General features: G+C 40.7%; 1 protein-coding gene across 2 annotated transcripts in view; it reads right to left on the minus strand.

Annotated features, from left to right (window-relative positions):
• The window catches only part of SPAG16 (sperm associated antigen 16), a 444,848-nt gene that overhangs the window by 125,676 nt on the left and 295,667 nt on the right, over positions 1 to 23,505 (minus strand). For both annotated transcript variants that reach the window (XM_081878176.1, XM_081878175.1), the window contains one exon: positions 6,484 to 6,549. In XM_081878176.1, coding sequence (XP_081734302.1) covers positions 6,484 to 6,549 — 66 coding nt within the window. The remainder of the gene's footprint in view (positions 1 to 6,483; positions 6,550 to 23,505) is intronic.

Genomic DNA, 23,505 nt, shown 5'->3' on the forward strand with positions numbered 1-23,505 from the left:
GAAGGCTGCCCATTTGAACTTTAGTGACAGGTATTTAAGGAGCTTTTGTGGAATACAGTGGAAAGGATCGGTCCTGGTTTGGGTGGGTTGTGAAGCAGAGCCTATCAATGAAGGCCTCCGCCTGGGTCTTTCATGACATGTAAAGTCAACTGGCAGGGGAAAATGGCCTACTGGGGTTTTAGTAGATGAATAAAAAGTTTCATCCTATTTTCTTCTCTAGTCCACAGTATCTGGAGAGATGCCATGTTGTCTTTGAGAATGTCTTTGGAAATTTGCTGAAGGCACAGTATTGCATTTTTATCTGGATATCCCTACTTACTAAAAGTTTGAGCACCATGTTAACAAGGACCTTTGCAATCTGCTATTCTGGTCAGCTTTAGAGCTATTCATTCAGAACTTTTTGAAGAGTGTGTGCCTGCACTGCACTGATCTCTCTAGGGAAATAAGCAAGGCTGTATTTTTCCTTATGTCTTACTGCTCCAGGTTTTTTTCATTTCCTCCAAACAACTAAAGGACTTGGATTTCACCAAGCAATAGCCATCTTGAATACTTTAAACTGCCCAAGCTCAGGTCTCCTAAAGTCATATGAATAAAACATAGGAATAATATAATTTAACTACAAAAGCAAAGTTATCTTCTTACCATATTTCCATAATTAAAAACGGCTGTACAGATTCTGAAACTCTCCAAATTAATTTTCACCTTCATGAATGTTGAGTTAACGTTCTCAATGTTACAGTCCTACTATTCCAGAATTTTGACTGGAGCTAATTTTAACTTCAGAGAGAGCAAATAATACATCCAATTTGGATATCCAATTTTAACAGATTGTGGGTTGTTAACTGACATGGTTTTGTAATTTTTTACTCCTAAAAGGTTCTTGTTGCAAAAAGATTGACCCTTTCATAATTTGACATATTTATCTCCCAATTAATTGCCATTCATTCATCAATTCATTCAGATATACATACATACCCTAGCCCATCTCCTTAAAAACGTTTGCCTTCTCCCTTCCAACTTCCTTCCTCATCACATCCAGAAATGATCCTTGCTGCTTGGCAGGTCTGAAGCACCCCCTTAAACTCCCATACATTTTTACTCAGTCTTCCTCTCAATTCTGCTTTTGCTGAAAGTATAAACTCATAAATCCAAAAATTCCATGTAAAGTTAAAGGTAAAGGTACCCCTGACCATTAGGTCCAGTTGCGGACGACTATGGGGTTGCGACGCTCATCTCGCTCTATAGGCTGAGGGAGCCGGCATTTGTCCACAGAAAGCTTTCGGGTCATGTGGCCAGCAGGACTAAGCCACTTCTGGCAAAGCCAGAACAGCACACAGAAATGCCGTTTACCTTCCCGCCGGAACGGTGCCTATTTATCTACTTGCACTTGACATGCTTTCGAACTGCTAGGTTGGCAGGAGCTGGGACCGAGCAACGGGAGCTCACCCCGTGGTGGGGATTCGAACCGCTGACCTTATGATTGGCAAGCCCAAGGCTCAGTGGTTGCATCTTGTAACTTGAAATATGGTTTTGATAAATAAGCAAACATAATAAGCAGAAGCCGTATGGCCAGCTTGTGTATTTGACAAACTAGGAAGTTAATGTTACAGACACCTATTCATGTATGGTTTTTTTTATATGTCCACACAGCATGCTTTCCAAACTTCAAACTTTATCAAACTGCTCAAATTCTATACTATCCGTTCATTATTAGTAAAGGCTGTGTTGGTAACTTAGTTAAATGTTTAACTTTTGCAAGAAGATATTCAGCCTTGAAGTTTAGCTACTTCTTGCTTGAGAACAATAGATAAGCTCTAAGAAATGACTACATCATAACCAGAAAGGAACCATTCCATTTGTGTGCAATACCCACAGAAGTGATGGGTGCAGTCATAGGTATATCAGTGTATTTAAATCAGAATTGTCAAACTGTGTTATTATTGTTATTATGGTTTTTGTTGTAGTGTCTTTTGCTGTTATTGTTTGTATCGAAAAAATGATTAAATAATTTTTTAAAAAAAGTGATGGGTTCAAGTCTAGTATTCTCCCTGATATACTAGTTTTCTATGTTCTTTTAAATAGAAGAAATTTTATGTAAATGCCATTTGCAATCTAATGTGGTATAGCCCCTACATCTTGGATTTCGTAGATCTAAATTGTGTTGTACTAAAGAATCTGGAAGTTTAGAGGTTCATAATTCTTCATGATGTAAAAGCTTTGATGTCTGATTAGATATCAGATTCCTGATACAGCTTTTGTTTTAACTGCTCCAAAACTGATTGCATTTAACCTTTTGACAGACTGCATCCCCATAGAAACTGTCCCAGACTCGGCTTCTGGTTCCAGTCTGCCTTAATGGATGCCGCTCCCATGATAGCAGAGATCGTTAGTAAAGATAAACAAGGATTATTTGAGGGTAATTGTCCTTGCAAGCTCCCCCCAGGGGCCGGGGGAATGAGTGTCACTCACAGACCATCTCGGTACCTGGCTCTCACTCTGACATGGAATCCGGGAGGCAGGGAGGCACTGAGTGCAAAAGCAGTTCACCTATCGGTAACCCCCCTATGCAGCCATTAAGAAGCAGAGGTACTTCTGTTTATTAGTGTGAAATTAGGACTAATATGCAGACGTGTGCTGGAACAGATGGGTCAAGATCATAAACTCCTAAACTGAACCTGCTACAAAGCCGTAATGTTTCGAACTGGAAAGAAGACTTTCTTTGATGCAAAATATGGTATGTGAGGGGGTGGGAGCATTTACCCTTTCTTTATATATACCATGTTTGCTACATAATTTATTATGGCAACCCCCCCACCACCCCATGCTAACAAATTGATAAAAGGCAAGAGAAGATAAAAGAGAACAGGGTTATATTTATGGATTACAAAGAAAAATAGAACTGTGTGAGAAAATTGAGATGGATTTAAAGCATTGAAATTTCACTGTATTGCTGGCACCTTCATTATATTTTTAGGCACCAGGTGAAAATGTTCCTCTTCAACCAGGCCTTTGGCTGATTAATATTTTACAGCCTTTTAAATGTGTCTGTGGGAAGGGAGGGTTTTGTTTTACTTATTTATTTGTTTTTATGCAGTATTTTATTCTGTAGTCTGAGTTCTTATGATGAAGGGCAGTATGTATATATGTATGTATGTGTGTATGTATGTATAAATCTCACTGTGTAAAAACTGCATTACAAACTTATCGGACCCTAGAAGATAGTTAGTCAGAGAGTTTTGCTAGGATGTTTTAACACTGGAGTGCTAAGCTGGGAAGAAAGGTATGGGAATGGAATGTCAATAGCCCCTCACTGTAGGCCTGGTTGTATGGCAGAATCTACGCAATCCTTTTTGTTAGGGAGTAGGAATTAAGAGAAGTCGCGCTACTTCTTTCAAACTACATTTTGTTTTGCCTTATAAATCACATTTATACATCTGAACTCCATATAAGGGTATAAATAATATGCAGGAAAAGAGGGTCAAAGGATGGATAGAACCCACAGGGAGCTTTTCCCACATATAAATCTGTGGAAATGAAGCAGGTTTTTTTTCTTTTACAAATAACTATTTCAGACTAGATTATTTTATATTAGAATGAAAGGATACTATATAGAGTGTATATTGTAAGACAGCAAGAGTAAAGAGTCATAGGAATGGGACTCAAGTGATGCTTGCCTAGCTGATCTCTGCTTGTTTTTTTATGTCCATTATGTTTAAAAGGGTAGAGAGTGGTATTTTTTAATTTTCTATTCTGTCAGACTTTAATGGAGTCCAAAGTGCTCCTCATCAGTTGTGCCTGATGCAAAGCCTATAACTCTCTCCTGCTCTTTTATTCAGATCTGGAAACCACAATTCCTGCTTTGGCAGCCCAAATCATGACTACTCTTCACACCCTCTATTGCAGCTGTAGAGAACCTTTGGCTTTCCAGATGTTGCTGAATTACAACTCTCATCAGCCCTGGAACACATGGCCAGTAGTCAGGGATGATGGGAATTGCAGTTCAAGCAATATCTGGAGGGTCAAAAAAATTCTATATCTGCTTTACTGGGTCTCCCATACACTATTATTTGGACATTACCACCACTAGACAGATGCTAACTCTAGGGCTGCCATACCTCCAAGTTTTCCCAGACATATATGGGATTCGTCCTCTGGAAATGGCATCTGGGGGGAATTTTCAGAAAGAAAGAAAAAAGTCCAGGAAAATCCAGATGCATGGCAACCCATATCCGGTTTTTCACTTTTTGAAATATAGCAACCCTAGCTAACTCCTCTGAAGCTTGCGGCAAGTGGGCTTCAGTGGAGAGGATTTTCCTGTGTCACTCTCAAAAACATAAGATCAGCTGTAAAATAAAATACATGCAATGAGGCAATTGCATGTGCTGCTATGCTGAAACCACTAACTAAAAAATAAATATATCAAAGATTAACACGTGGCAATTTATTTGGCCATTCTGCCTCCTCCTGAGTAAGCACATGCATTTGAAAAACAGTCTTGCATCTAAATTCGAAGCATATTTACTCAGAAGTAAGTCAAACATATTTCAAGGGAATGGACTTCAGTGAAAGTATATACAGCACTGCAGCTTTTAGAATGAAAAAAAATCAACTTGAATAATTTGATGTCTGTGCACCTACAGTTCAGCTGCCTGCCTTCCATGTATCTGCGATTAATTTATATAACTGTAATTACAGCTTCTAAAATTGCACCCCTCACTCTGTTTAATCAACCCTCTACTGGCAGTTTCCATCTTTTCTAATTAAGTTACTGAGGATGTCAAGCCATGATTCCAACACAGCGTTTAATGCCAGATGCAATATTCTTTATCAAAATAATATGCTAATCTGCAAAATCATCAGCATACAAAAGCTTGCTTCATTTAATCATGTTAGGTCATGAAGGATACTCTGCAGGGGGAAAGTTGGTATCTTACTTGAGAATGTCTTAATGGGCTCCTTCAACAGGAAGGGTGGGATGTACATCATATAATAAACAATAAGCAACAATAATTTTGCAGGGGTCTGTGGAACGAGGCACATCAAGCCTTCTAGGTTTCGTTGACTCCACAGAGAAATGAGGAACCTTGCTGAGAAGACAACACATGTTTATTGGCTTCCTCCAGCTATGCCACTGGGGAGTTGGCAGTATTATTTGCTTCTGAATTCAGCAATTCTGTTGCCACCTGAGTACCAGGGAGTTAATTTATATACATAAAAAAATCAGGTGACAAGAGGTAAGAAGCTTGACTGCTGCAGTAGAATTGTAATTCCCCCTTCCTCCCTGTTAAACAGGGGTAGGCAACCTAAGTCCCGGGGGCCGGATCCGGCACAATCACCTTCTCTATCCAGCCCACAGACGGTCCAGGAATCAGCGTGTTTTTACATGAGTAGAATGTGTCCTTTTATTTAAAATGCATCTCTGGGTTATTGGTGGAGCATAGGAATTCATTCATTATTATTTTTTCAAAATATAGTCCGCTGCACCACATGGTCTGAGAGACGGTGGACCGGCCCACAGCTGAAAAAGGTTGCTGACCCCTGCTGTTAAATATGTCACCCTCCCCTTCTGTTTTGCTCTGGATTTGGGGGTGAAATACCTTAAGAAATTTGACCCCAAGAAAAATTAACAGAGAACACAGTAAGGGGGTAGGTGACCCCAGACCACCTGCCATTTAAACACTGGTTTTAAAAAATGTAATATTAAAGTATCTGTTTTAGTGCTGAGCCAAAGGGGGATGCTATCTCACAAAAAGGTTCATTAGAACTGGCACTTCTCTCTCTCTCTCTCTCTCTCTCTCTCTCTCTCTGCAGGGGGGATATTAATGCAGAAGCAGAAGGTCTGCAAAACTATCCATTTCTGATAGTAGTCTGTAATTGACCAGATCTGATTCTAAGGGGCCTTCTTTATCCCTAGTGACACTGACATATAGCTAAATCTGAGCTGCTACACAGTGTAGTGAAATCATCCCTTCTGGAGTGTGACCTCTGTTTTGGATGACTTTGGGAGGAATGAAACAAATGGTCCGAGGAACAGAGTAGGAAAACAGTAGAGATACAAATACCTGTGAATAGCTATGAAAAAGAGAGGCTCAACACTCTTTCCTGGGAGGGGAATACCCACCCACTCCCTAAAATCATGAATACTGACTTGAAAACCAGGTGACGTGGAGATCAGGTGGCCAGATGCAAAACATGGCAGGGCTCATAGGCCTAAAATACTTGTGTAGACAAGAAAATTTCAGCAGGTGTAGCTCTTGTAATGGAAGCCAATTCTGCTGAAATTCCGTCTCCTACACAATTATTACACATGCAGGAGCTCTGCCTTCTTTTGCATCGGGTCATGCAATGTGGAGAACATATAGCATAGCATTCCTCTATTCCCACAGAATCTTAGAGGCTGTGCCCATGACATATTCAGCTGTAGTGTCATTCATAGATATATTCTACTCTAGGCTACCATTTACTTTAGGGTTTAGAGCTTACCTTCATGTTGAATGTGGCATGGTTGCAGGAATGCATGTGACCACAGAAGGTCTGAGCACACAGCCCCTTTAAAAAGAAAACACACAAAAATCAGAACAGCAAATCAGACAATCACATGTGCTGTATAACTTCTTTATAAACTTGTTGAGTTTGATTTTGTGCTGTTCCAGCTAGATGAATGGATATTTGAGTAAACTGATAATATGTTCCAGTTACAGATAGGTAGCCGTGTTGGTCTGCCATAGTCAAAACAAAATAAAAAAATTCCTTCCAGTAGCACCTTAAAGACCAATGTCTTTGGACATTGGATTCTTATCTCATTATACATGACAAAGCCATTTTTCACCTTCTCACCCCTTGCTTTTTCCTGTAAGACCTATTGCAGTCGTCAAGAGTTGTCAACAGGCTCATCACAGCTATCTGCCAATCACCCAATCCCACCACCCTTCTGAGTAATACCCCTCCCCACCTTCTCACTATATAGAAGGGTCTGGTGACTTCTGTTTCAGTGTATCTGAAGAAGTGTGCATGCACACGAAAGCTCATACCAAGAACTAACTTAGTTGCTCTTTTAGGTGATAATATGTTATCCTTGTGTCTAATACCAACCAACTCTTCCCCTTTCCAGTTTCCAGAGACAACATCAGCACTAAGGACTTTGGTCAGATTCCTGGTTGGGGGGGGGATCAGGTATTAAAAGGTGGTAGTAGCTGGGTTCCTACATCATCTCCTCAGAAAAGTCGCCTTCTACTGCAGAGGATATCATCTTGAAGCAGTGCCGGATTTATGTATAAGCTAAACAAGCTATAGCTTAGGCACCCACTTTCTTGGGGGCCCCAAAAAAATTAAAGGAAAAAAATTGGATGTACATTTCCAGAATATAAGATAAAAAACAAATAAAATAAAATAAAACCTAGATACAGCAAAAGTGTTTTGTGTTGTGTAGGCTCCTATGATGTAAGTCATGGGCCCCGCCTGCTCTCTAAAATATCACTGGTTTGCTCATTTCTATATATAGGGTGCCTACATTCTGCATGGACTGGTTGCAGGGCAACATGTGCAAATGGTCCATAAATAACCATATAGCATATATTCAACACAAAAAACAGTGACAATTTGTTGTTAACAAAAGACAGTTGGACATATAAAGGGCCCCATTACCTTCAGTAGCCTAGGGCCTCATCAAACCTAAATCCGGCCCTGTCTTGAAGGGCTTGGTGTTGTTGGGCTTGCTTACAAAGCAAAACCCTGACTGACGTTTACCAGGCAGGGCTCGTCTGAGAGCTGAAGAGGAAGTATTTCTCTTTGATGAAGCTATTCCTTATAACCAAACTGTCGCAAACCAAAATTACTAGAGAAGAGAAATTTTGTCTTTTTCACTACCACCTCAAACATCTTCAAACAGCCTACAGTGAGCATTCAGCACAATTTTTCTACCACTCGTATTCTAATTACCTACCCAGTTGCTCTAACTAGAAAGAGAAGTTAAAGGGCACCTAGATATCATTGTACTGGCATTGAACGAACTTTCTGTTGGACAGGTGGAGTGAACAACCATGTCTTTGAAGGTTTATCTATTATCCCATGGAGGTCCTATGGAGGTCCTATGAAGCTGCATCTGCATTCTAACAATATCTGGATATTCCTGCCATGCCCAAGAAGAGACATTGAATGTTTTGAACACTTATCTGCAAATATGGGTATGCATTTTTTCTGAACAGCAGATTTTTCTAAATTGCTATTTGCAGATTAGTTTGGATCCTAAGCATACTGCACATTGTTCCTCATTACAGATAGTCAATGGCAACTGTCCAAGTAACTTGCATACTGTGTACAACCAAAGCCATATATTTACTTTAAAAAACAGGAAGGAATTTGGTTGGAACAATGATGAATAATATACATGTAATTAAGAGAAGCTAAAGTGAAGTATATATATCTTTAAGGGGAAAATAACCATTATTTTATGAGGAGTACATTGCTATAAATCTAGCATTAGCTACTTGATAGGAATAATCATGTAATTTATGGAGTAAAGCTAATCTTGTTAATTGAAGTGAAGGGGATAGCCAAGGTACTGGTAGAGATGAGTATACAGCTCATTTATCTTCCTGCTGTTAACTCTTAATTCCCATCATTTCTCCAACATATACTGCTGTTTGGTTTTGCTCCTTAGGAAATAGACACAAAGAATGTGAAGGGAACTGCAAAAACTCTATATATGATCTTAGCAACTCTAATGGCTAAAGTCAAACTTATCTAGATGTTTTATATTATATAAAATCTCCCATTCCACTATAATGTACAGTACTTAATTTAGTTTGCTCGAAGTCAAGATGGCAATGGCTACTGAAGTTCTGGTTTTCTTAGCTGATCTTGTGAAAAACCTCAGCCTTGTAATAGTGTAATGCTATTTATTTATTTGTTTATTGGTTATTTATTTATTGTGTGAATCACCCATAAAACATCCTGAACCAATTTAACAATAAAAACTTATATAAATGGAATTTCAGTCCAATGCAATAAAATGTGGGGTAAAACTCTCCACTTATAGGGCTTCTTGGAAGAGGAACATCTTCATCAGGCACAGAAAAGACAGTAAAGATGGCACCTTTCTGATATGTAATGAGTGGGAGTTCCAAAGGGTACATGCAATCACACCAAAGGTTCAATTCCTACATTGTAACAAATGGACTTCTTCATGAGATGGTACCTGCAATAGGCCCTCTCCTACAGAACACAGCGATTGACTGCAAATTTAATGGGTGAGATGATCTTTTAGGTATCCTGATCCCAAGCTGTATAAGGTTTGTACACTAGAACCAGCACCATAAGCTTAGCCCATAAGCTAATTGGCAGCCAGTCTTTCAGCAGTGGCATAATGCAATAGCAATATTCTGCCCCAGCAAGTAGGTGAGCCACTGCATTTTGCACCAGCTGCAGTGGTGCACAGAGCCATACTCAGAGGTAGCCCCACATAGAGCGCATTGTAGTAGTCTCAGCAGATGGCTGAAAGTGGTCAGGTCATCCTGGCCCAGAAATGGCTTTAGCTGTTTCACCAGCCAAAGATGGCAGAAGATAGGCATGCCAGGTTACACCCAACATTGTGGGTGTCCGGCAAGCATGCATGATGTCACTGTCAGGTGTGGGCTAGCAGCTGGCTTGATAACAGCACACAAGACTTAATTAACTGGAAGATTTATTGCAAGCAGCAATTAGTCTCTGACCGCTCTATTGGAGCATCCATTCATCACAGTCAAGTTGACCCTTCTGAAGAGTGCTTCCGGTTTCTGCAGAACATCCTGAACTTCCGACCCTTACATTTTGGGGCTTGTTTTCTTTCTAGGACTTTCCCTATTCGCCTAGTTTGGGGACTAATGGTGTAAGTTGCCTCCTCTTTTTTATTTTTTTTTATTAAGAGTTTTTTTTAATACAATAAAGAGAGAAAAACAGCATAAGCAAAAAACAAACAAAAAAGAAAAACAAACATAAAATTTAGCATCGTGTAATAACCAACTTTTCTTCATTTTTGGACTTCCTCACGTCTCTCGCTCCTACTTTCCAAATTTATAAAACTTTAACCAGCAATTTATCACCTTATTTCCATTCTTATTGTACACATTTCCAATATTTTGTCCCTAACTTTGAATATTTTTATCTAGGTCTTAAATATCTAATTTTACCATAATATTTATTCAAAATTTACTTTAGTCTTTTATTTATTAACACTTTCCTATGGAGCCTAGTCACATGTGTTTCTTGCAAGCAAATAATGTTCAATTGTTCTTTTGTAAGTTGCCTCCTCTTCCTGTGAGGAACTGCACACCTTTGTGCCAGGTATGACTGTGCTTCTTGCGAGAGCAGGCTGCTCTCCAGCCCGCTCTGCCGAAGCAGATAAGCTGCATTCCTGCCAGCTCCCGAAAGAGGAGGGGTTGATAGCCCCCCTGTTTCAACTGTCTGAGAAATATGCTCGCCTCTCTGCTCTCTCTGCGTCTGCCTGCTTTCTGTTTCAGGCAGCTTTGGGCTGGCATGTTCACGACAGTCACACACCACCACAGCAGGAGGGCCTGACGGAGTGTCCTGCTGCAGCACGTGACACATTGGGTCACCCAGCTGGGCACTCACAGTGAAAATTTGTGGGTGCCTCGCCATCCTCCCCCCCCCCATGGCATCTATGGCAGAAGGCACACCTAGCCACTGGAGTCACATCAGCCTGTAGAAACAGAGATGCAGAGCACTGCCAAGTTAAGAACCTGCTCCTTCAGCAAAGTACAGCCCCATCCAAAGAAGGCAAATGACCAGTTATCTGGACTCAGGAACTTCTCACTCATGGTGTCTCCACCTTGCCAAGATTCAGACTCAGTTTTTGACCCTCATGTAGCCCACCACTGTGTCCAACACTGGTATAGGGCTTGCATGGCTTTTCCTGATTCAGAAATTACAGAGAAATAGATCTTGGTAATGTCAGCATATTGATCCCAGATCTCCCAATGACCACTCCTAATGTGTTCATGTAGATGTTAAATAACATTGGGAACAGCATAGTAGGCAGTGGCCCCCTGCAGCACAAGTGCTATGTGGGTGGGTGGGAAATCACCCAATGCTATTTCTGAAATCAGTCCTGGAGAAACAGTGCCTTCAATACCCATCTCACTGCATTGGTTAGAGACCATGGTCAATGGAATCAAAACCCACCGAGAGTTTAAATAAGAATAATAGGATCACAATAACATTCCTCTCTCAATAATGGTCATCCATTAGGTGGGGCAGTTGATTGGGACAGCTGCTGCCATGCACCTGGCCTCCTGTCAGCTGTGTTGCTGTGCTTACTATGATAACAGGATGCCGGAATAGATGAGCCATTAGCCTGATCCAGCAGGCTCTTCTGTTCCTGCAGCTGTCACACCACAAATCTTTTGATCACCTACCACAGAAAGGGAGTATTTGTCATTGGGTGGCAGTTGCCCACAAGTAAGTTGGATCATAGGGACGCAGGTGGCACTGTGGGTTAAACCACTGAGCCTAGGGCTTGCCAATCAGAAGGTTGGCGGTTTGAATCCCTGTGACTGGGTGAGCTCCCGTTGCTCGGTCCCTTCTCCTGCCAACCTAGCAGTTCGAAAGCACATCCAAGAGCAAGTAGATAAATAGGTACTACTCTGGTGGGAAGGTAAATGGTGTTTCCGTGCGCTGCTCTGGTTTCACCAGAAGCGGCTTAGTCATGCTGACCACATGACCAAGAAGCTGTCTTTGGACAAATGCCAGCTCCCTCGGCCAGTAAAGTGAGATGAGCGCCGCAACCCCAGAGTCATCCGCAGCTGGACCTAACGGTCAGGGGTCCCTTTACTTTTAAGTTGGATCATTGCTTCTTTCAAGACTGCCAGGACCACTCTCTTACACAAAGATGCATCTGTCATGTACCCTCAACATGCTCTGTGAAGCGAAGGGTCAAAGGAGCATATGTTCAGGCACATTGTTGCAAGTGCCTTGTCCGTGTCATCAGGCCATATCAACTAAAACTGATGCCATAATATCCTACTGCGCTGGAGACTATTCTGGAAATTGCAAAAAATGTGGCTCCAGTAAAATTGCTATGGAAGGGAGCAAATCTATTCTGAAAGGGCCTTGCAAACAGGTCACAGTGGGCTTTGAAGGCCCAGAACTCTGCTCCTTGGGCTTCAAGGGCTTCAAAGGGGTTTATCTGCTCTATCCAATAGAAAACCGCCAAGAGCATTTCCTTAAGGTGCACCATCTGAATTGACTTTAAAGAAGTCTAGTTCTACCTCTTACTATTGTAATTACACCTACTATTCAATTAGACAGTTGATTTAACAACTATCCTCATCAAAAAAATTATGATGAAATAGTAGGGTTAAAAGAACCTCCTTTCCATTATATAGATTCTATCATTTTTTTAGTGTTCCTGACTAATCAAGTTTATAAATTTAACTTGGGGCAACATTAGACCTTGCCAAGGAATATTCTCAAAGCTAATTTGCAAAAGCAACGTTTTGCATTAGATGTAGATTTACATATGAAAAGAAAGAAATTTATAATAACTCCTAGCTATTGATAGGGCTACTAAACTATGCAAACCTTACAATTCAATTCTCTTAAGGGTGCCGTCCATATCTTTTCAGCTACAAGCCTGAATTAAATCTGGAGACATAAGTTAGGTCATACTATTTCCATCATACTTCTAAGTGCATCAACATTTTATCATCGATAATGAACCTTTTGGAACCAAATATATATAACTAGTATGCTTTGGACTGATATTTTTGGCTTGTTGCTTTTTTATCCAAATATCCTAGAAACTATTAGATATAAACGTAACCCAAAATTCTGGAAATAGGTCCTTATAGTTCCATGGATCTAGATAAATGCCTGGCTTCACACATTAACTTGGATGGCTTTGAAGGAAGGGGGACTAGACAGATTCATGGAAGGCAATGTATTTGTGGATATTAGGCTATGATTGTTAGCTGGAATCTTCATGCCCAGAAGCAGAGTCCCACTGTGTGCCAGTTGGAGGGGAGCAACAGAAAAGGGCAACTAAAAGGATTAAGGGGATGGTGAAACTCCCCTATGAAGAAAGGTTACAGCATTTGGGACTACAGTGGAACCTCGGATTATGGTGGGGATCTGTTCCGGAGGCCCCGCCACAACCTGAAAATGACGCACATCGAAGCACCGCCTTTGCACATGCACAAAGTGTGATTTAGCACTTCTGCGCATGCGCAAGCGGTGAACCCGGAAGTAACCCATGCCCATACTTCCGGGTTTGCCGCGGACGTTCGCCGAAGAAGATGCAAGCGGAGGTGGACGCAGAATGAGGTTTGACTGTATTTAGTTTAGAGGAAAAAGTGAAAGACAGTTCTGGCTGCATAATTTTTAGTGTTAAATACCACCCCATCTCCAATTGGAGTGAGATTCCAGGGGCTCCAGGGTATGTGTTTTCTTCAAAAGCACAGACTGTAGTGTCTCTATGATATATGGTTTTATTTATATATATATACAACCTGCACCTAGATGGAGGGACTGCAGGTCAGTCACATCCTATGAGGGTCTGGCTTCCCCCTTAAGAGCAGCTTTGGATTAAAAGGGCTGCAAAAAGCCATCCTCTGTGTCTCTTAGTTCCAGCTGGTCATCTCCAGCTCACTTGGAGTTCTGCCCCTCCTCGTCCTCCTCGCTGCTCACCAACTCCGAAGACCTCCCCATAGACATGTGTCATTCAAAGTTGAAACCCTAAACCTGGCCTTTGCCTTTGCCCACTGGCACCCAGCAAAGAAGGGGCTCCTTGCCTGGCAGCCTTGCCCTCTGATGGGCCTTGTCCTTGATGGGCCATCACTGGCTTTTGTCCCCTGCTAATGGGTTAACCACAGAGCTGGGCTTGCCGATCAGAAGGTCGGTGGTTTGAATCCCCGTGATGGGATGAGCTCCCGTTGCTCAGTCCCTGCTCCTGCCAACCTAGCAGTTCGAAAACACGTCCAAGTGCAAGTAGATAAATAGGTACCGCTCTGGCAGGAAGGTAAACAGCGTTTCTGTGCGCTGCTCTGGCTCGCCAGAAGCGGCTTAGTCATGCTGGCCACATGACCCGGAAGCTGTATGCCAGCTCTCTCGGTCAATAAAGTGATATGAGCGCCGCAACCCCAGAGTTGTCCGCGACTGGACCTAATGGTCAGGGGTCCCTTTACCCTTTACCTTTAATGGCCCATCCAACTTGCTAGCATAACTAAATCCAGGGCATTTCCCTGTTTGGCAAAGATTAATCAAACCTTCATTAATTCTAACTTTTGCTAAATCCAGGAATTATGAGGAGGATCTGGCACCCAGGAATGTATGGCAGTGGTTTTCAACCAGTGTGTTGTGGCACCGTAGGGTGCCTTGAATGGTAGTCAGGGGTGCTGCGGGCAAGACTGGCTTCTGTCCCTCTTTCCTTGCCTCCCTCCTCTGATGCCCTCTCCTGTCTCTTCCTCCCAAAGGCTTGCACAGCTGTTTATTGCAGCAGCCCTGGCTATAAACTCAACAGGCAAATGGTGGCTCTCGAAGGCACCTCTCTTTGGAGCAAGGGAGACCAGGGGAAGCAGCAGCAGCAGTTGCCTGGAGGACTCCCAAGGAGAGGGGAGAGGAGAGGAGGCTGAGGGAACCCTCCACAAGGGAGAAAAGGGTGAGGGGCTGCCAGCACTGCAGGCAAGGGGTGACATAACTGGGCTCCTGAGCCCCACAGGGGTGCCGCAGAAAGAATATAGTTGGTCAAGGGAGTTGTGGACTCAAAAAACGTTGAAAACCTCTGATGTAGGGGAATTTGGGGGAATAACATGAGGATGTGACTTTTTTGCAGTTCAGTTGCTTATGTGTAAATGAGCAAAGGAAAGCAACTAAATAGCTTAAATTCTACAGCCTACCTAATAGCAGATTAGCACAGATGAGCTTCATATCCACGAAGAGGCAATTTTCTATAAAAATGTTTCCTTGTTTAAACTTTGTGTGAAGAGAGAGGAGAAAGGTGAGGGCTATGTCTGTCTGTCTGTCTGTCAGGGCCACCAGTAAAACCTGAGCTTGAGCAGCTGACACTCTCTCAAGAAAAACAAGAGCAGGGAGAAAGGAATTGAATGCTCCGCCACTCCTTCCCTGCTAGACAGAACAATTAAGGAGGTTTTCCTGACCAGATACATGTCAGATGCTTTGTATGTGAGGAGGAGTTCCCTGTGTAATGGAGAGCTAAGCCATCTGGATAGTAAAACAATGGCATTTTATAGAAAAAAGCTTTCTGAGCTAATATTTTCTTCACAGTTCAGTTCAAAAGGAACAAGGAAGTGGGAAGTTTAGGAGTGGGGGCGAGATGGCGGGTGATTCTGAAGTTGGACTGGCTCAGAAAACCAGATGTCATTTTTTTTCTCTCTCTCTAAAAAAAAACAACCAGTTTGGCTTATTAGCCAGGAGAATCACTAATCTCTAGCCATAAAACAAAAATAATAATTAATTGCAAATCATCTATAGGAATTGTATGCAAGTCTTAGTCTCTGAAAGTAGAACCTTTCAGATCTAATTAAATTAAAACCAGAAGATCCCAGTAAAAATTAAATAACCATTATTTTGGAACTAATAGCTAGGAAACAAAAGTGATTATATATGCACCTGAGGGTAGATACTGGTAGAAGTATTAAATTAGGTGAGAAAATATTATTAGAAGGTATGTAGCATGTTGCTGCATATTTATCAGAGGACAGGTCTTCTGTGGGTAACTATATTATTTGTTAACATTTGGTCAGCCTAAGTCATGGTCCACATTGCATTTTCACAGCTGAAGCAATAAGGTTTTCATTATTCTTTTTCATTGTAATCAAAGTATCACTGTAAATTAACATGCACCTCTAAACTACTCTGGTTGGATAAATACAAAAGACTGCTTCTTTGTAAATATTTAAGGGAAATTTTGAATATCTATCCCCAGAAAACCCCCAGAGCAGCTCCACAAAGAATTTTCTCTCTTCTTACACCATTGGGGTAGTAGTGGGGAACAGGTTTCTAACCTTTCCTTTTCTCTGGCCCTGTCATTTCCTATTTGGAGATGAATTTTGAATATATGGAGGAACACTCAGTAATGTCAGTCTCCATCTGCAATCTGAAATGCTACAGCCCAGATGGAGATTGACTGCCCCTAAGAACTAGGCCTCAATTGCATGTGAGGTCTTCTCTAGGAAGGTCACAAAAGGGAAGCTAAATTTGCTCTGCAGCTTTAGTTGCAGCTAGGCTGTGGAAAGTGATTGTTTCTTTAATTGAAGGGAATTGCACTAGTCTTGCAAGATTTAGTCTTAATAAATGTAAATAATTTTAAAAATTGCCAGCTTGTATCCAGCCTGCTAGTATTTTATTCTATGGACCACCCTGAGATCTTATGATGAAGGGTGGTATATAAATCTTAATAATAATCTTAATAATAATAACAACAACAACAACAACCCAGTCCATTTTCACTGATTGTTTTGCAGTTTACTTTTGTATTTCTTAGACTAACCAGACTAACCCTTGGTCTTTCTGCTTGCCTTTTTAAACTACAGGGAATGGATTAGCTCTCCTCCAGTCTTCACAAACCATTCCAGTTCTCAATGGGTTCTCCGCTATATAATGCTTTGGCCTTTGAACTCTCATTGAACACAGCATGAACAGAGTTATTACTCTGCGTATGCCACCAAACGAAAAAGATCCCAACTGTTCTTTCCTTAATTAGGAATTGGGGTGGGGGATAAACCATGTTCGTAGACCAACAAGTATGTGAAAGTAATTTAAGTGAGCCTTTAAGGCTCTCATTTAAAGCCTCAAAAACAACAATTTATAAGAGAAATGCTGACAAGCCACATCTGTGGTATTATAATATAACCTGATAGCAAGATAAATGTTTCATGAATTAGGAAGTTGAAAAAGCTTCTCAGTTCAGCTTTGTTCTCCAGATTAAAGTGAAATATGTTGTCATCTTCTATCAACACTTGCATTTCAAATACTGCAGCTTCTAAAATTCTTTAAAAAGATGGTACTTGACCAGACAGAAGGACTGTTTCCTCTACTTAGTACTGCAAGACTATTCAAATTCTAACCAAGACAGAAAGTTTAACAATAACAAAAGCTGGGATAAGAAACTGAGCAGTCAAGAAAGGCTTAGTACATTGAGCAACCCTATTCCCCAGACAGCATTTTAAAATGGAAAAGCAAACAAACATGCCATTTCCCCCAACTCCGCCAGATTCTCAGTCCATCCAGCCCAGCATATTGTCTACTCCATTTGACAATGCTTCCCAAGGTCTCAAGCAGAGGTTTCTCCTAAACACAGTTCTTTCTCTTGAATGATTAAGATTTACATAGAGTTATAGAAGTTCTAACATGGTGAAGGCTAACATTCCTCCACCTGCTGTTCATCTATGTATATCTTATTTTTCCATAGCAGCAAATTATTCCTAGCCCTCCTCATCCCAAATCCTAAAGAAAACATGCCATGGAAGTTGCAACATTATACACACTTATTGCACATCCCCAAAGCCTTTTGCAAAGTCCTACTGAACCTCATTTGCTTCTGAGTAAACATATAGAGGATTGCACTGGAAAGCACATAGGAGACGACTGTATGTAGTGGCCAGTAATTCTCCAGCTCTCTCCAGCATTCTCTGCCAGCCTCTTGGGGGCAGTGAACTGAGGGGCTTCAGAATTCTGAATAGTCAGACTTACATGTGGATATTTTTTGATGTGATGAAGAGAGTAATACATAGCCAGGATTTTACTCATAGGCATAAAGTTAAGTCCATGGTTTAACCTGCAGTTAAATGGTGAACACACTGGCAGAGCACGTTAATGTTTTACTTCCACATGCACATTATCAGTGGTTTGGAAAGTGCATATCAGACTGTTAGATCAAATCCATACAACTGCGATCTAGCAAATGTATCAACATTAATAATAAAAAATAAATTAAGAATTATTTTTTAAAATAAAACTTTAATAATGAATAGCAAATTTGCTAGAACTCCACTGTGTGTCTATGGAATTTTGTATGCCTACCCACTGTTTCAAGCTGAACTAATTATTAAAGCAATTGTTAAAATTAGCATCTCAGGGATTGCTGTTGTTGTTTAGTCGTTTAGTCGTGTCTGACTCTTCGTAACCCCATGGACCAGAACATGCCAGGCACTCCTGTCTTCCACTGCCTCCCGCAGTTTGGTCAAACTCGTGTTGGCAGCTTCAAAAACACTGTCCAACCATCTCGTCCTCTGTCGCCCCTTCTCCTTGTGCCCTCCATCTTTCCCAACATCAGGGTCTTTTCCAGGGAGTCTTCTCTTCTCATGAGGTGGCCAAAGTATTGGAGCCTCAGCTTCACGATCTGTCCTTCCAGTGAGCACTCAGGGCTGATTTCCTTAAGAATGGATCGGTTTGATCTTCTTGCAGTCCATGGGACTCTCAAGAGTCTCCTCCAGCACCATAATTCAAAAGCATCAATTCTTCGGCGATCAGCCTTCTTTATGGTCCAGCTCTCACTTCCATACATCACTACTGGGAAAACCATGGCTTTAACTATACAGACCTTTGTTGGCAAGGTGATGTCTCTGCTTTTTAAGATGCTGTCTAGGTTTGTCATTGCTTTTCTCCCAAGAAGCAGGCGTCTTTTAATTTCGTGGCTGCTGTCACCATCTGCAGTGACTATGGAGCCCAAGAAAGTAAAATCTCTCACTGCCTCCATTTCTTCCCCTTCTATTTGCCAGGAGGTGATGGGCCCGGTGGCCATGATCTCAGGGATAGCACAAGGCTTCTACATACAGTCATTCAAGCACACATTTCTCAGGTGACTCAAGCGCATACAGTATATAGAGTATATATGGATACCCTATATATTTCAGTAAATTATATGAAAGTAGCCAACTTCTTGATGCAATCCCCAACCTCTCTCATAATTCCCATCAATAAGTAAACAATAAAGTTATAAAACATATTCTAGAATAAAACATATTTTATCTTTCTGTCAATTTCAGAGAGATCTGATCATTGGTTATGGAGAGAGAGAAAAATGTACACAAGGCCGAGGATCTCAAGAGGGACAGAAATGCAAATTTCATTAAACTTTGAAGTGCTATAAAATTAAAACCATTTGAGATAGAGGGGGGGAAATTAAGGGGGTTTCTTTCAACCATAAGGGAAGGGTGTACACCAAGTTTCATTAAAATCCGAGACGATGGGTGATATGACCGCGTTAAACTGCCGTGGAATGACCCCAGTTCTAGTAAGTATCGACCATATAATATTTCGGTTCTATCTCTTTCTTGGTTTCACCAGATTTGCAATAATAATAATATTTTTGTGTTTTAAGAAAAGACATAAATGTGTATAGACTGTGCCACTTTAAACTAGAGGGGCAGAATAGTACGGTAGAATGTTCTTATGTTAAAATATCCTTGTATATAAATAACTAGCATATCAGGGAGACACTAGGATAGGAACATGTTTGCTGGGTTTTGTTTCGTTTTGAAAGCTGTTTTCTGTTGAGGAGCATTCAGTAATGTGAACCCCCACACTCTAAAGTGTCACAGCTCAGACGGGCTGACCCCTTCCACCACAGCTAAGCCCAAACTGCTTGCCTTCATATACATCTGTTTCTTGACATTCCTATTTCCATTTGCTAATAACTTTATAATTTCAAATATTATTTCTGTGTAAAAAAAATTACACATCATTTTGGGTGGCTGACAATTCAGAAATTGACAGGAAAATACAAAAAACACTATTCATTGTTAGAAAAATAGTCTCATTGATACAGGTTAAGGAACAGAGGGCTCCTTAACAATAGCTAAAGCCCTTATTAGATCATATAAATAACCAAGCCAGCCTGCAAAAGATTGATCATAGCTTTTAAAACATTTGCAAAATCTGTGTTTAATTAAAATCATTTTAATATGCAAATGAATCCTAATCACTCTCATTTTTTAATGTTAGTCCGCCTGCGGGGTCCTAAACAGCTCTAAATAGCTTCAGCTGTGAATATGTTTAATAGAATCACATTTGCTACTGTAGAGGAAACATTTCAGCTATGCATGTACTAAAGCTCTCAAAACTGCTTTTGTGTCTACAATTTAGCCATGAAGGTCAAAAAAGTGTTCAGTGAAGCATAAATCTAGATCTAGGCGCCCCTTCGTACATTTTTATACAGGGTAATAATTAAAACACTTTTCAATGCAAGCATTGCATTCTTTTGAGGAACAATCTGCCCTTGGTGATTGTAAAGACTGGTCTATAATATAGAAAACCGACAATAAGAAACTGATATCATGTCATCGTTTCTCTCAAACATTCCATCTTTGCAAATATAAGAATATTAGCTGAAAGTTTTAGAAACAGAGGCACCATATCTGAAACAAAGTGGAAGTATCCACTTTTCTTTTCTTTCAAGCAGAATAGGCCTAGTAGACTAACTGAAATGAGATACGAAAGGACTTCCAGGTCAACCACCCACATGGCAAGCCATTTCTCTTGGTCAGGAGAAAACGCATTTGACAATCCAAGAACAGCTTGTGACGGCAACACACCCTCAAACCCGCTGATGGTATTGGGGGCATGGAGAAGATCCACAAGCTCACTGGAAGCCTCTCCTTGCCACAGATGGTTTCTGTTTTTGAAAAGGTTTTGCTTGAAGGAAGAGAAAAATTGATTTCAAAAATGTGTAAACTGTCACTAGAGTGGGAAATTATCGATTAACTGGTTAAATCTGGAATGGTACAATGGGCTAAAGATCTAGGACATAATATAGAAATGGATGCATGGGAGAAGTTGTGGAAAATTGACATGAAATTTACTGCCTGTTGTACTTTTAAAGAAAATTATATGAAAATGATGTATTGATGGTATCTAACACCTAACAAATTGGCTAAAATGTATAAGAAGGTTAGAAATAATTAATGGAATTGTAAACAGGTTGATGAAACTTTCTTTCATATGTGGTGGACATGTAAGAAAGCAAGAACATTCTGGGAAATGATATATGATGAGATGAAAAATACGTTTAATGTACTTATACAAAACCCCCCACAAAAAACAGAAGCTTTTCTCTTAGGGATTATTGGAAAAGAAGTTCCAGAAAAAGAGTGGCTAGTATTCTTTATATAAGTTCCAAAGAAGAATGGGTAAGGAAGGCAATAGACTGTGCTGAACTGGCAAAGTTAACAGCCAAAATGAGAGAATCTAATGATGATTGCTTTATGGAAGAACGGAAACCCTTTTCGGACTATTTAAGGAAATATTACAGTTTGATGAATAGTTTGATCAAAGTCCTCCTTCCAGTTGTGTGGGAAGAGCAGGGAGCACACAAGCCCAGGTCTCACGCCACTTGTATGTGAAAGTGGTCAGTGGATGATCCTTGCACCTTCACAGACATAATATACAAGTCTTGCCTCTAAGAGCCACAGGTTAAAGAAATAGGCAAGGAGAATACCAAAGCCAAACATCCCACAAGATTGTGCTTGAGTGCTCTCTTCCACACTATAAATAATACTCTCATTAAAATTCTGCCTTGGATGAAAGGCAAGTCCATTAGTCTGGCAGCTAATTTTTACTGGCTCCTGAGATGTATGCATATTAAAAATGCAGCTTTTGTAATTGCCAGACATCAACTACCTAGTCAGCGCTCCTCTTGCAGTTTTTAATTATTTACTTCATTTGCATATACATTCCAATTTATGATCACTGTTTAGTTATCAAGGGATCTTTTTGGTAATTTCTCTTTTGAATTCTATTTATCCCTTTGGCATCCTTGGCAAATGTTCTGAGACCGCTTTACCCCAGCACTAAATAACACCAGGCAATATGTGCTCCTAACCCTTATAGGACATTTCATCATAGATACTATTCACCTCTATTAAATGTGTGCTATAACCATGACTAGTTCAGCATTAGTTACATTCTGAAAAAACTTCCTTCAAATTCATATTTCCTTCTCCCCTCCAATCACCATTTCCACATACATAACTGTGTTGGCACACTCCTCCCATTTTCTTCAGCTTTACTTTCTATTGGTGGTACAGAACTATAGAGCTCTGACTTAATTTCATATAAATAAAAACTGAGGGCAGCTGGGATGGTCCCGCTCCAGCAACCAACTGCAGAAATGTTAGAGGGAAAGTAAAACTTTTTTTTATAAGAATTGTTAAGTTGTGGGTGAACATATCAGACGACACAGCGATTCTTCAAACAGCTCTTGTTTATTCACAGGCCAGAACAGAACTGAACTGAAGGGTTCAGCCAGCCTGCTTATATAGAGCTTCACTAGAACGCAACAGTAACCATTTTCTGTAAGTATCCAATCACTGAACGTCACTTCCGATCCCTTATTTGCATATGTGGACCTGAACTATCCACAGTATCCCCCTGCTGGCCCAGGGTGAGAACTTCAGTACATAACAAGATTAGCAACATTTGCAGGTGGGGGTAGGATGAGAAGGGCTTCAGCTATATTTGCAAGGAATGAGCTTTGCCAAAGGAACGACCTTATTATATCAGAGTTGCTAGATCTGACTCAGACATCTCTTTCTGTTGAAGCATCCATTATACACATTATATTTTTTAAAAAAATAATATTTATTACTTTTAAAAGAAGAGAAAACAGAAGCAAAAAAAAACCACAAAAGAAGAAAGAACAGAAAAAATATACAATAGAATACAACATAAAAACAGTACAAAACACAACCCAAACACTATAAACTAAACTAAAAAAACCCCACTCCCTAATCCTAACCCTAAATAAAACAAATCAAAAACAATTTTTTTAAAAAAATTACATCCCTCCTTTTTCGAAACTCTTTCTTTCATTCCCTTGTTTCCTCGACCTCCTCTCACCTCCCTTTTTGTTTTCATAGAATCATAGAATCCTAGAGTTGGAAGAGACCACAAGGGCCATCGAGTCCAACCCCCTGCCAAGCAGGAAACACCATCAGAGCACTCCTGACATATGGTTGTCAAGCCTCTGCTTAAAGACCTCCAAAGAAGGAGACTCCACCACACTCCTTGGCAGCAAATTCCACTGTCGAACAGCTCTTACTGTCAGGAAGTTCTTCCTAATGTTTAGGTGGAATCTTCTTTCTTGTAGTTTGGAGTCACTGCTCCGTGTCCGCTTCTCTGGAGCAGCAGAAAACAACCTTTCTCCCTCCTCTATGTGACATCCTTTTATATATTTGAACATGGCTATCATATCACCCCTTAACCTCCTCTTCTCCAGGCTAAACATGCCCAGCTCCCTTAGCCGTTCTTCATAAGGCATCGTTTCCAGGCCTTTGACCATTTTGGTTGCCCTCCTCTGGACACGTTCCAGTTTGTCAGTGTCCTTCTTGAACTGTGGTGCCCAGAACTGGACACAGTACTCCAGGTGAGGTCTGACCAGAGCAGAATACAGTGGCACTATTACTTCCCTTGATCTAGATGCTATACTCCTATTGATGCAGCCCAGAATTGCATTGGCTTTTTTAGCTGCCGCGTCACACTGTTGGCTCATGTCAA

The sequence above is a fragment of the Podarcis erhardii genome, assembly GCF_964252035.2.
Source record: "Podarcis erhardii genome assembly, chromosome: 1".
Taxonomy (NCBI): Eukaryota; Metazoa; Chordata; class Lepidosauria; order Squamata; family Lacertidae; genus Podarcis; species Podarcis erhardii.